General features: G+C 45.2%; 1 protein-coding gene across 2 annotated transcripts in view; it reads right to left on the bottom strand.

The window, feature by feature from the left end:
* Positions 1 to 13,359, bottom strand: part of BMP1 (bone morphogenetic protein 1) — a 178,710-nt gene that overhangs the window by 45,684 nt on the left and 119,667 nt on the right. For both annotated transcript variants that reach the window (XM_070952211.1, XM_070952212.1), the window contains exons 7-8: positions 7,546 to 7,670; positions 946 to 1,061 (exon numbers count right to left, since the gene is read on the bottom strand). In XM_070952211.1, the coding sequence (XP_070808312.1) occupies positions 946 to 1,061; positions 7,546 to 7,670 (241 nt within the window). The remainder of the gene's footprint in view (positions 1 to 945; positions 1,062 to 7,545; positions 7,671 to 13,359) is intronic.

Here is a 13,359-nt window from a genome sequence, read left to right on the forward strand (position 1 = left end):
CTATGAAATATGCTAACGTAGATTTGAACCCTTCTTCCTATGGCAAGCAGCTGACATCTTGGCTTCCCAATATTACAATAGGTTTATATTCCAGGATGATGAACTGCCTCCAGCTGTTTCTCTGGTTTTTTCCCCCCCTATGTTCTCAAAATAGGATGAGGAAACATGATACCAGAAGCAATATTAAAAATGGATTAAGAGAGGAAGGGACTGGGATTACGGGAACTTGATGTCCTCCGTATGTTTTGAACAACTCCTGTCATTTCTTGCTATTTGCCATCCTGACTGGGGCTTATGGTGCAAAACATCTGTAGTACATTAGGATACTTTTCTCTGCAACAGCTTTTTTTTGGGGGGGGGGGGGAAAGAGGAGAGTAGATATCCGAATTGACAGACCCAGTTTAAACTGTAATAAGGTGATCTTAGGTTACGTTGGTTCATCTTTTAGGTGGCTCTAACTTCAATGGGACACGGTGGCTGAGTGGCTAAGATGCTGAGCTTGTCAATCGAAAGGTCGGCAGTTCAGCGGTTCGAATCCCTAGCGCCGCGTAACGGGGTGAGCTCCCGTGACTTGTCCCAGCTTCTGCCAACCTAGCAGTTCGAAAGCACGTAAAAAATGCAAGTAGAAAAATAGGGACCACCTTTGGTGGGAAGGTAAGAGCGTTCCCTGCGCCTTTGGCGTTGAGTCATGCCGGCCACATGACCACGGAGACGTCTTCAGACAGCGCTGGCTCTTCGGCTTTGAAACAGAGATGAGCACCGCCCCTTAGAGTCGGGAACGACTAGCGCATATGTGCGAGGGGAACCTTTACCTTTTTAAGCTTTACCTGAAGGCAATAATTCCCAAGAGAAAGCATTCCTGGCAAAGAAGACCAGGAAGACCAGCATTTTGTAAAATGGTTTGCATGATTTCACAAAAAAGCGGGGAACCAAACCAGCATCTACCTTTTCCCCCGGTGTGACGGATATCCTCCAGATACAATGCTTGTGTGCAGAATATCCATTGGGGAAGTCAGGTGAGGAGAAATTCCCTTGACTGTCTTGCAGTGTTTCTCCACAAGCTGCAGGAGAAAAAAAAAAAAAAAAAAAGGAAAAACAAAAATAAATATACATAAATAAAAAGAGTAATAAAAACAGGGCACTGCCTGAATTTAGGATCTGGCCCCTCCAGCAGCCGAATCAGATGAGGAGGCGTCGTCGGAATCTTGCAAAGCTTTCAAGTTGCCATGAGCAGGAGGGAGGGAGAACTGAAGTGAATTCCATACATTCTTCCTGACCGCAATCAGAAGGAGGGTGTTAGGTTTCACAGCCGGCCAATGTGGTTAATTGGAGAATGTGATTTATGACATGGCCAGAGAGGAGGGGAGAGACAGGGTCATAGGGGAACGTAAATCTACGTGGGATCAGTTCTAACTGCATCCAAGTATTGCCGGAATGTTGCTCCTAATAAATGACTATATTTCCTTTGAAGTTTGGATTATGGCTCATGAATTAATTAGGGCATCTTTCGGAAACTTGAAGGTCAGCATCAAGGCAGCTTGAGAGCTCTGAGGGGGAAGAGGGAATGGAGCTGGCAGAGAGAGAGAGAGAGAGAGAGAGAGAGAGAGAGAGAGAGAGAGAGAGAGAGAGAGAGAGAGAGAGAGAGAGATGGAGCCTGAGCCGTCCATCAGCCCTCAGATGGAGAGCCAACAGCCCCCAGGTCTGGAGGTGGCTGATTAGGAAGAGGAGGAATAGCTGGGTCCAGTGCCCGACATGTGGATGCGCAGAAGGCAGAGGAGAGGAGACCAGTGGAAATCTATGGGCCGGTCCTTGGGACAGAAGAGATACTGCTGCTAGCAAAGCCCCACCCTAGCTTTGGGGATAAAAGGCAGGGGGCAGAGATGAATAGATGTGGCAGACAACTATTCATCTCCCTGCTGGACAGACTTGTTAGCCTGCTGTGAGAGAGAAACTTTTTGCCGGGGCTGCCGGGGCTGCCGGGGCTCCTAATAAAGTTGCTTCAACTACAGAAGGTTTGTCGTATTTGGGGAGCTGGGTCAGAACAGATCCCCCCCCCCAAAACATATTCCTAAGGCGATCCAAGGGATTCCAATTTCAGGAACCGAACAAGCTGTTTCTAGAATTCAGGCATTACCAGATTGTTATGGGAAAAATGAAACTTGTCCTTCTCGAGAATATTTCCTGTCCATTCGGTAGTCTAACTCAGTTAGAAAACTAGGTGTAAATTATGACCACGTGGACAAGATTTGTACACAAATGCCCTTTCTCCAATTAAATGCCAAAGTAACACAAATTTCCACGACGAGAAAACACACAGCCTTGCAAAAGGCACACTTTAGGTACCGTAAATAGTTCAGTTTTATAGATATCGATTTTTCAAGGTCAATCTTCTCCTTCGCAGGGGCAGGATCAACAAAGGATGACCAGCTCCCCTTTTCCTCCCGTTCTCTAGTTTCTGAGATTTGCCCAGGCATGGGTGACATACTTTTCATTTCCATCCTATCTTTGCCATTGTGCATTGAGAAAGAAGAGCACGTATTTTCACAACACCGGTTCCAACATCATCCTACTTAAGGTAGGATGCGTAGAGGAGGGATTACAGAATTGCCCTAGTCTTCCTCCAATGAACTGCATCCGCTACTACTTACCGTATTTCTTATCTCTTGTTTGGCTCCTGAAATTGGCTCTCATTTGTGATAAGTCCCTACCCCCTCAATCCTCCCCCAAAGTATCTAGAGCTTGTTCTGCAGCTGTGAAGGTAACTATGGAAACCAAGGGGATGCCATGTTGCCACAGTGACAGAAGTCGAGACTTGGACACAGTCAGCGCCATTCTTACAAGACTTTTCATGTTCTCCTGTGTTGCTGCGTTCTTCCTTTTACAGCAAAACAACAGGGGGTCCAGATTCTTCTGAGAAACAGACCCTCTTTCTCTCTCCCCTCCTTTTTTTCTCCAGACATGCTAGAGCCCCAATCCTACCCAAGTCTTTAAGGTCCATGATGGCACCGATCCAAACTCCCATTCCTTGCAAACTCCCCTCGAGACATAGAAGTCAACTCCTCCTGCCTATCACCTCATTATTAGGTTCAAAATTTTATTAGTTTATCGAAGCATAAGATAGAAAAAAAAATATTTCGATTCGAAGTTGATTTTGTGTGCGTGTTTGACTTAGTGTTGATTTCTGGTTACAAAAGGTACTAGAGAAAAGTCAGTGGAATTGAAGGAGGCCTAGATTTGCATCACTTGGGACAACTTAATAACTCTAGACCAGTGATGGCTAACCTTTTTGCCATTGCGTGCCAGGAGCGGGGGTGGGTGGGTTGCGCAGGTGCATGCCCACACCCATAATTCTATGCGCCCTGCCCCCGTGCATGATCTCCCCCATCCTCCCCCTGCTCCTGGCACGCGATGGTCTCACCGGAAGTTGGCAAATGGGCTGTTTCTGGCCTCCGGAGGGCCTCCTGGGAGGTGGGGAAGGTCATTTTCGCCCTCTCCAGACTCCTAGAAAGGCTCTGGAGGCTGGGGACAGCAAGAAACGGGACTTCCGGTCCCACCAAAAGTTGGCAAATGGGCCATTTCTGGCCTCCGGAGGGCCTCCTGGGGGGTGGGAAGGCTGTTTTTGCCCTCCCCAGACTCCTAGAAAGGCTCTGGAGGCTGGGGAGAGAGAAAGGCGGGCCTTACCCACCACCACCCCGAGGTCCTCTGGAGGCAGGAAACAGCCTGTTTCTCTACTTCCGGTGGGCCCAGAAGGCCTGAAAATCAGCTGGCTGGCATGTGCATGTGCGCCAGAGCTGAGCTCGCGTGCCCACCGATATGGCTACGTGTGCCACCTGTGGCATGCGTGCCATAGGTTCGCCATCACGACTCTAGACTGATAACTTTCTTAACTCTGCCTCTAATTCTGCTTCTTCTCCTATAAATACATTCTAGAGAGGAAATTTGAAAAATGTCTTGGTTCTCCTTTAACTTGACTTTTAATCTTTAACCCAATCTGAGACAATTGTAGTTTTGTAAAGCCCTATTCTTTTAAAAACTCTTCTAGACTGATTTATGATTTTCACTGAAATACTGTTATATGGACTTTTAATTGTGAAACCTGTTGATTTCTTAGGAAAACATGTTTCAGATTATATCTTGCTGTACGACTGATCTTTGGACAAGAATTTTTTTTTATTATTATTGCCTTTGTAACTGATGCAATTATGCCCAGGCCACAAGAGATCATCTGGGAATTCAGGAGAATTTTATGTAAATTCTCACAAATGGGAAATGTCTAAGAGGAACAAGTATTTGACTCATGCCTCTGACCACATTTCCATGACAAATGGCATATTGGACTGACTGTACATTCTTGGGCCTTGAACTAAGATGTGGAAGTATAAAACAATGGACTAGGAGTTATCCATATCTCACGCTGACATGTCAAAACCAACCCACATTTTCTCAATCAAGGCCAAAGGGTCACTCTCTCAGCAAAGATTCCCAAACATCAGATGTTCATTTATGTTGGCTAGAGCATGGGTCTCCAAAGGGGTGCTATTCAGCAGCTTCTGACCAGTTCTGGAGAACCGGTAGCAGAAATTTTGAGTAGTTCGGACAACCGGTAGTAAAAATTCTGACTGGCCCCGCCCCCATCTATTCTCTGCCTCCCAAGTCCCAGCTGATCGGGAGGAAATGGGGATTTTGCAGTATCCTTCCCCTGGATTGGGGACGGAATGGAGATTTTACAGTATTCTTCTCCTGGAGATTTTACAGTATCCTTCCCCTGCCACGCTCACCAAGCCATGCCCACCAAGCCACACCCACAGAACTGGTAGTAAAAAAATTTGAAAACCACCACTGCCAAAGGTAGTATTCAGCCGGTTCAGACGAATCGGTAGCAGAGATAGCCCCGGCTCTATGATGTCCTATTTAGGCACGTTTTCGAGGCAGGGTGCATTTGCGGAAAGCGACCGAGCGAGCAAAGCGCCTGCTTTGGTGGAAGGTGTGCGCGCAGGGCGAACCGGTGGTAAGAATATTGGAAACCTAACCGCTGGATGCACCCCCCTCTTCTGTCTTTGATCTTTACATTCGTCTTCCAGAACAGACCTGGGGTTCTTGCGATCCCTTTTGTGATCGTCTGACAAGCAAAGTCCATGGGGAAGCCAGATTCACTTAACAACCTCATTATTTACTTCACCAACTGTATTGATTCAATTAACAAGGATGGCAAGAAAGGTTGTAAGATGGGGCAAAACTCATTTAACAACTGTCTCGCTTAGCAACAGAAATTTTTCGCTCAACTTTGGTCGTACGTTGAGGACTGTTGGTAGTACATTGCACAAAGCCATCAATGCTTTTAGAATAGAATAGAATAACAGAGTTGGAAGGGACCTTGGAGGTCTTCTAGTCCAACCCCCTGCTTAGGCAGAAAACCCTACACCACTTCTGACAAATGGTTATCCAACATCTTCTTAAAAACGTCCAGTGTTGGAGCATTCACAACTTCTGGAGGCCAGTTGTTCCACTGATTAATTGTTCTAACTGTCAGGAAATTTCTCCTTAGTTCTAAGTTGCTTCTCTCCTTGATTAGTTTCCACCCATTGCTTCTTGTTCTACCCTCAGGTGCTTTGGAGAATAGCTTGACTCCCACTTCTTTGGGGCGGCCCCTCAAATATTGGAAGACTGCTATCATGTCTCCCCTAGTCCTTTTTTTCATTAAACTAGACATACCCAGTTCCTGCAACCGTTCTTCATATGTTTTAGCCTTCAGTCCCCTCATCATCCTTGTTGCTCTTCTCTGCACTCTTTCTAGAGTCTCCACATCTTTAATAGTCCCAACTCCAAACTAGCTCCTTCTTTCAACCCCAATTCTGTTTTTCTCCCTAATAATTTCCCCGCACAGGTCCCATCCCCTTCCTTATATTTCTTCCCTCTTCTTCGTACTGGCTCAATCACCCATTTCCTGCAGGAAACGTTGCATTCCTTACTAGCAAAACAACTCCTTTCTGTTTGTAAACGTCAGTCCTCTCCACGGAGACAGACACCCAGCAGGGGATGGATGGTGGAAAACTCCAAGCCAGATCAGATCTTGGGAATCAAGCAGGAAGCAAGAGTTTCACACACTCCTCTGTCTTTGGCTCCCGATTCCTTGCCTTCTGTTCTGACATCTGTTCGGTTTACAGAGCCAAAACTGGCGTGGACTGGATGGTCTCCAAAAACTTGGGTGACGGTCGGAGCCCATCCAATGCGCTCCAAAGTCCTGCATTATGTCATGCTTCTATCCATTTGAAAAGGGAGAGGTAAGATTGGAGTGAAACCCTGGGGGATTGTAAGATGCAGCAGAAGGATGGAAACATTCTGGGTTTAGCTAGTTACACACAGGCTGACATCAATAATCTGAAGGAAACAAACCTTCTACCATGGTAACACTCCAAAGAGCAGATAGGACACTGTAGTGTACAAGTCAATGGTTTAGTCCAGGAGTCAGCAACCCGTGGCTCTGGAGCTGGATGTGGCTCTTTCATCCCTCTGCTGCGGCTCCCTGTCGCCAGTCAGCTCCACAATTGATAGGGCTTTCGGTTAGGACAGGTAGAGGAAAAAGGATGCTGCGCTAGGAGGAGACTCTATGGTGGGGGAACCGGACTTCCAGTCAGCTCCAGAATTGAATTGAGGCGGGGGGGACGACTTCCGGTTAGGACCTTTGCGGCTCTTTGAGTATTTAAGGTTGCCGACCCCTAGTTTAGTCTAAAGAAGACAGGGCTGTGGGGAGACATGAAGGCAGACTTCTATGGACTCTCAGAATAGCTCAGTGGTTAAAGATTCTGAGTTTTTGTCTACTGGAAAGCTGACAGCCCTGGCTCAAGACCCAAGCACCATCTAATCCAGGGGTGTCAAACTCATTGAGGGCTGCATCAAGGTTTGACCTTGGCAGGGCCAGGGGGCATGGCCAGGGTGAGCATAGCTAGATCGACGTCACTAGGGTCAGGGGCGCCTGTGGTGGTACAAGCGCTCTGCCAGAGAAAATGGGCTCACAACAGCGGTGGGCTTCAAAAATTTTAGCAAGGGGTTCTCTGCCCGGTTGCTGGGGGGGGGCGTGGCCATGGTGGGCATGGCCTAGTCGGTCTCCTGCACCACAGCGGGGGGGGGGGGCTTTTGCCCTCCCCTGACTCCGGAGGCATTTCTTGAGCCTCCTGGAGGGCGAAAACAGCCTCCCCAGGCTCCGGAGGCCCTCTGGAGGCCAGAAACAGGCCCCTTTCCAGCCTTCCCAACCTTCCGGTAGGCCCGTGGGGTGGGAATGGAGATTTTGCAGTATCCTTCCCCTGCCACACCCACCAAGCCATACCACGCCCACAGAACCGGTAGTAAAAAAAAAATTGAATTCCACCACTGCCCCAATCTAAAGACTCTGTATAACCACTTCTCTAAAATAGAGAAGGACTGGTGAGATCTTCTGGCAATGAAAACTTAAAATTAGTTCAACAGAAACTTAAAATTAAAAATAGAAGCTTCACCCAGAAGCACTTCTAGATTCTTCTTTTGTAAGATGCAATTAACAATACTTACCTGGGCATTTGTAGAGTTTGCGCGCTTGGGCAATATCTCCTTTGCTTAGCCGGGTTCTCTGTCCAATGGAAGGCTGCATCCCATTCACATTATATTTGGGAAGGATGGTGTCCAGGAAGATCCCCCTGAAAAGACACAATGGAGAATATTCTCAGCTTTTGAGCTGCCTTGCACAGGCACGACCAAAAACCTTGGTTCATAAAATAACTGGTGACTGGGAATCAGACATCTGGGGGAAAAAAAGAGATTGGTCGTTTTGCAAAAGTAACGGTGATGATGGCTGTCATAAATTTAGGCTTACTTTTTTTTTACTTAATCCCTTTTTCCAGTGAATAGATATCCTTTGAACTGGTGTGAGTTTAGTCTGGAAAGTTATGTTTCACTTTAGAGGAATCCCACATTTCAATCAATGTGGCAGCTTTTGGGCGCTATCTAACAAAATGAAATTCAATGGTGAAAAAAAGTAAGGATCTACATTTAGGCAAAAAACCCCAAAATCTACAGGTACAGTATATGTGGTACTTTGCTCAATAGTACTAACTGTGAGAGGGATCTTGGAGTCCTAGTGGATAACCATTTAACTATGAGCCAGCCGTGTGCAGCAGCTGCCAAAAAAGCCAACACAGTTCTGGGCTGCATAAACAGAAGGATAGAATCAAGATCCCGGGAAGTACTAAGCAGGTATATACAAAAGTATGAGGGCTATTGCTTAACGCATTGTAAGCCGCCCTGAGTCTCCGGAGAAGGGTGGCATATAAATTGAACCAATAAATAAACAAACAAACAAACAAACAAACAAACAAATAAATAAATAAATGTTTATAATGCCTTGGTAAGGCCACACTTGGAATCCTGCATCCAGTTTTGGTCACCACGGTGTAAAAAAGATGTTGAGACTCTAGAAAGAGTGCAGAGAACAGCAACCAAGATGATTAGGGGGCTGGAGGCTAAAACATTTGAAGAACGGTTGCAGGAACTGGGTATGTCTAGTTTAATGAAGAGAAGGACTAGGGGAGACATGATAGCAGTCTTCCAATATCTCAGAGGTTGCCACAACGAAGAGGGGGACAAGCTATTCTCCAAAGCTCCTGAGGGTAGAACAAGAAGCAATGGGTGGAAACTAATCAAGGAGAGAAGCAACTTAGAAATAAAGAGAAATTCCCTGACACTTAGAACAATTAATCAGTGGAACAACTTGACTCCAGAGGTTGTGAATGCTCCAACACTGGAAGTTTTTAAGAAGATGTCATATAACCATTTGTCTGAAGTGGTGTAGGGTTTCCTGACTAAGCAGGGGGTTGGACTAGAAGACCTCCAAGGTCCCTTCCAACACTGTTATTCTATTTTCTATTTTCTTGATATTATTCCTCTATAGGCATTAACATTGATGGAAGGTGGAGTTATATCAAACGTTTACTCTCAAGGATTTCCAAAGGATTTTGAAATAAGAAAGCTAAAGAATGATTAAGGAAATATAAAGAATTTAACCCAAGTATTTCTGGTTGTGTACAAGTTGTCTTGAAACTGGAACAATTACAAAAAAACAACAACACTATGTAGGCCAACATGTCCAATATCTTTCTAATGACCTACTATGTCTCTCTAGAAAAGGGGTCATCAACCTGCGGCTCTTGAGCCATATGTGGCTCTTTCACCCCTCTGCTGCGGCTCCGTCACTCAAAATATGCGTCACAACCGCCAATGTGTGACACCTGCCAGCACGCAATTTATTGAGCTTTTCAACCCCCGGTAGGCCAACCATGGATAAATCCAAGAAAAGAAAAGTTTCAGAAGAAAACAAGGTTTAATTCAACTACATATGTTAGTTTTGTGGCCGCTCAAGAAATAGTCAGGCACAGGAAGGGTTTTGTGGCTCCCGGTGTTTTCTTTTCTGTGGGAAATGGGTCCAAATGGCTCTTTGAGTGTTTAAGGTTGCAGACCCCTGGGCCAGTCGCTTTCTTTCAGCCTTAAATTGGAGACAATGCCCGTGCTCTAGAAGATTCTGATGGGAGTTTATTCATTATCATTGTCTCTCTGGGTAGCAAGAGGAACAGTAATTTGATAATCACAGAAATATTAGTAGATCTTATAGATCTTATAGATTATAGAGCACTGAGTTCTGCAATTGTGTTATTACTGTAGCAGGGAATCAAATATTTTATACTGCTGTGATTGCTACTTTTCCATAGATGGAGATGGGAGCTGAAATAGAAACTAACAGAAAATATGGATGGTGGGATCATCATTAGCTATTTCTGTAGTGGATCAATTCCAAGTTGGGTCTGGGTGCATCTGAAAGCTGTGGGCATCCCTCACTTAGGTCTTGATTCCTCTTTTTGGCCACGTCACGCTCACTCATGTCTTCTCCCAAGTTTCCATGTAATTCTTAAACCGGTTGCCCTTATGAAGGATTCCAACTTGGCTGCAAGAACATAGGACGAGTTACTAAAAACAGACATGGATGCCCTTGTAATTAGAAAGGCACAAGGGCGTAAATCCAGGAGCCTCACCACAGGAAAGGAACTGCCCACGCAAAACTTTGCAAGCCTGAACAGTTTAAGCTCTTGCAGTGGTTCTAAAGTGGTTCCAGGCCCATCTGACATCACAGGACTAGCTGGTTTAAGCCAAGAATATCTGGTTATACACGAGTTGACTTGAAATTGGAACAATTTTTCTTTCCTGTCAACCTGTAGCTTATGGATGGACTATTTCAGGCTTACATGCCTCTCTAGGAGTCTCTGGAGGCTGGGGACAGCAAAAAAGTCACTTCCTGTCCAATCAGAAGTTGGGAAATGGGTCGTTTCGGGCCTCCGGAGGGCCTCTGAGGGGGTGGGGAAGGCTGTTTTTGCCCTCCCCAGATGCATAAAGAGGATCTGGAGCCAGGTGAGAAAGAAAAACGGGCCTTCCCCCCACCCAGGCCCTCTGGAGGCAGGAAACAGCCCATTTCCCTACTTCTGGTGGGTCCAGAAGGCCCAAAAATCAGCTGGCCGGCATGGGCATTTGTGCCAGAGCTGAGCTGGCATGCCAGGCGACATGGTTCGGTGCACCACGTTTGCCATCACAGCTATAGGGCATTGCACACTAGAGCAACTAGACACAAGGACAGTTTTTTCCCCACATGCCATCACTCTGCTAAACAACTAATTCCCACAACACTATCAAACTGTTTACTAAGACTGTATTACTATTATTTTTCTCATCCTTCCTATTACCTATCTCCTTTTCTACTTACGACTATAACTTTGTTGCTTGTATCTTTACGATTTATATTGTTTTATTTAGTTTCCTAGTATGATTTATGTTGATTGCTTATTTAGTATCCTATGACTATCACTAAGTGTTGTATCTCATGATTCAGGATGAATATATTTATGATGACGATGATCATGATTTATCACTTATATCTTTTATGTACACTGAGAACTTATGCACCAAAGACAAATTCCTTGTGTGTCCAATCACACTTGGCCAATAAAGAATTCTCTTCCCTTCCCTTCCCTTCCCTTCCCTTCCCTTCCCTTCCCTTCCCTTCTCCTCCCCACCCCTCCTCTCTTTGAATTATATAATTTTGCTGAATTTGCAGGTGAGATTTTTATCAACCAGAATCCATCTTATTGATCATGGTGACATTGACACGCTCTGTTTCTTTACAACAGGTCAGACAGTGGGAGACTCAACAATCAGTATCAGGCTGATTGTGGTTCTTCTGGAAAGATCAAACTAGAAAGTAGAGGTTTTTTGAGAAATCCTGGATTTCCTACAGTGTGAAGCAACCCATTTTGAAAATTGTGACAATTTTCTCCTAGAGCTAAGACTGTACAGAAGTCATCTCAAGAAATTTACCTGAGGAAAGAATAATTTGAATCACAACAGAAGCCATTAGCGGTGGAAAAACTAACAGCTGCTAGGATCAACCTTTGTGGCTGAGAGCAATTAGGAACAAAAGGAAATATGTGATAATAGCAGTAATTTCCTACATGTGTCTTTACTGAAGCACTTAATAGATGCCTGAACCTTTTCTGAAATCTCTTCTATATATAGACCTGCAGGAAATATGACCCCAGGTAAAGCTGGGACTAGAGATTTGCAGATTCTTTCTTTAAGCGGCCAGGAAAAAAAAATTGGGTCAGCTGGTCTAGACCAAAGAATCAAAGCTTAAAGCTTAAAGATTTTGTTTGCAGAAACAGCAGGAGAAGGTTTAGGACAGGGGTCGGCAACCTTAAACACCCAAAGAGCCCCAAAGGTCCTAACCGGAAGCCCCCGTTCAATTCTGGAGCCAACCGGAAGTCCAGTTCCCACATCATAGTCTCCTCCTAGTGTGGCGTCCTTTTTCCTCTGCTGACTGGAAGTCAGTTCCCCCACCATAGAGTCTCCTCCTAGCGCAGCATCCTTTTTCCTCTACCGGTCCTAACCGAAAGCCCTATCAATTGTGGAGCTGACCAGCAACAAGGAGCCGCAGCAGAAGGATGAAAGAGCCACATGCGGCTCCAGAGCCACAGGTTGCTGACCCCTAATTTAGGCTATAATTTCATAATTTCAGGTCTTCAGAAGAAAAAAAAAAGAAAGTCCAGTTGACTCCTGAAAAAGCACCATTGGGACAAACATGACCTGGATGACTGAGAATCTCTACAGACAATAGTATCTTTGTTGTCCAATGTATAGTGGAAAGAAGAAGAAAGATAATTTAGGCCAGGAGTCTCCAACCTTGGCAACTTTATGACTTGTGGACTTCAATTCCCAGAATTCCTCAGCCAGCGCATGTTTTCATCCTTCTGTGTGAATGATTTTCAGGATTTTTTCCCTCTGGCCTGGTATACTAATTGTTACCCTTTCCTCTATTTGGCAAAGAATCTAAACTAGCAACTGAAACAGATCAGTTGAAGCATTGAAATTCTCTAGAGGTAGAAAGGAAAGTCTGATGAAGGGAGGTTACCCTCAACATCAACCAAAATATTGTGCGTCATCCTGGATAAAACATATTTTTTTTTCTTCTTCCTGCTCTGCTCCAAATAAACCATCTAGCAAACACAATGATAACAACCTAGAGAGATAATGTCATCAGCATACAGAAACAGGCAGGAAAGCTTCCTGTAAAACTTGGAAATCCGAGCCGTGAAACAGCTACGCGTCTGTTTGCAAAACTGACAGCTGGGCTTCTAATTTCCTACGCAAGTTTTAAAAACTGCCAGGCTCGTTCTTGGAAGATGCTCCTAAAACATGGTGGGGTTTGAGTAACGCTCTTCAGAGAAACACTGGAAGATCTGGGAACACAGAGACACTAAGTTCTCCAAACAATGCAACTTGCTGTTGACTCAACTGACAAAAATGGATTTGGGATGGTGGAAATGAGTAGAAAGACAGAGAAAGGGAGGGAGGGAGGGAGGTAGTAAATCACTCCATGTTATGACTGCAAATCTCCACGTCCATTTTGGATCTTCAGCTGAAGAGGTTCCAAAGCTCTGGAATGTAGAGGGATAGAGAAGAGAATTTTCAGGGAAGCAATGGTGGACCTAAGATGGTGGACCCACAGAAAGCAGATCCAACAGACATGGTGGAAAGAGGAGCCAGTGAATGGATTGGCTTCTCTGAATTCCTCTCAGGAGCAAGTAAGATGGCCCACAAGTGCTCCATACAGTGCTCCTCATGAGGAAATCATTAGTAGTAATACTACTACTACTAGTAGTAGTAGTCCCTGGATAGCAGACCTCTGGGACCTCATCTCAATAAGCCTCAATTAAGTGTCTTCAAATGGACATTGAGTTGGCTTACTTCCTCTCTTAAACACTTCAGGGCAGGGGTCTCCAACCTTGGCAA

Source organism: Pituophis catenifer, unplaced genomic scaffold (genome assembly GCF_029215685.1).
Source record: "Pituophis catenifer annectens isolate HBS135680 unplaced genomic scaffold, rPitCat1.0.hap2 SCAF_12, whole genome shotgun sequence".
Taxonomy (NCBI): Eukaryota; Metazoa; Chordata; class Lepidosauria; order Squamata; family Colubridae; genus Pituophis; species Pituophis catenifer.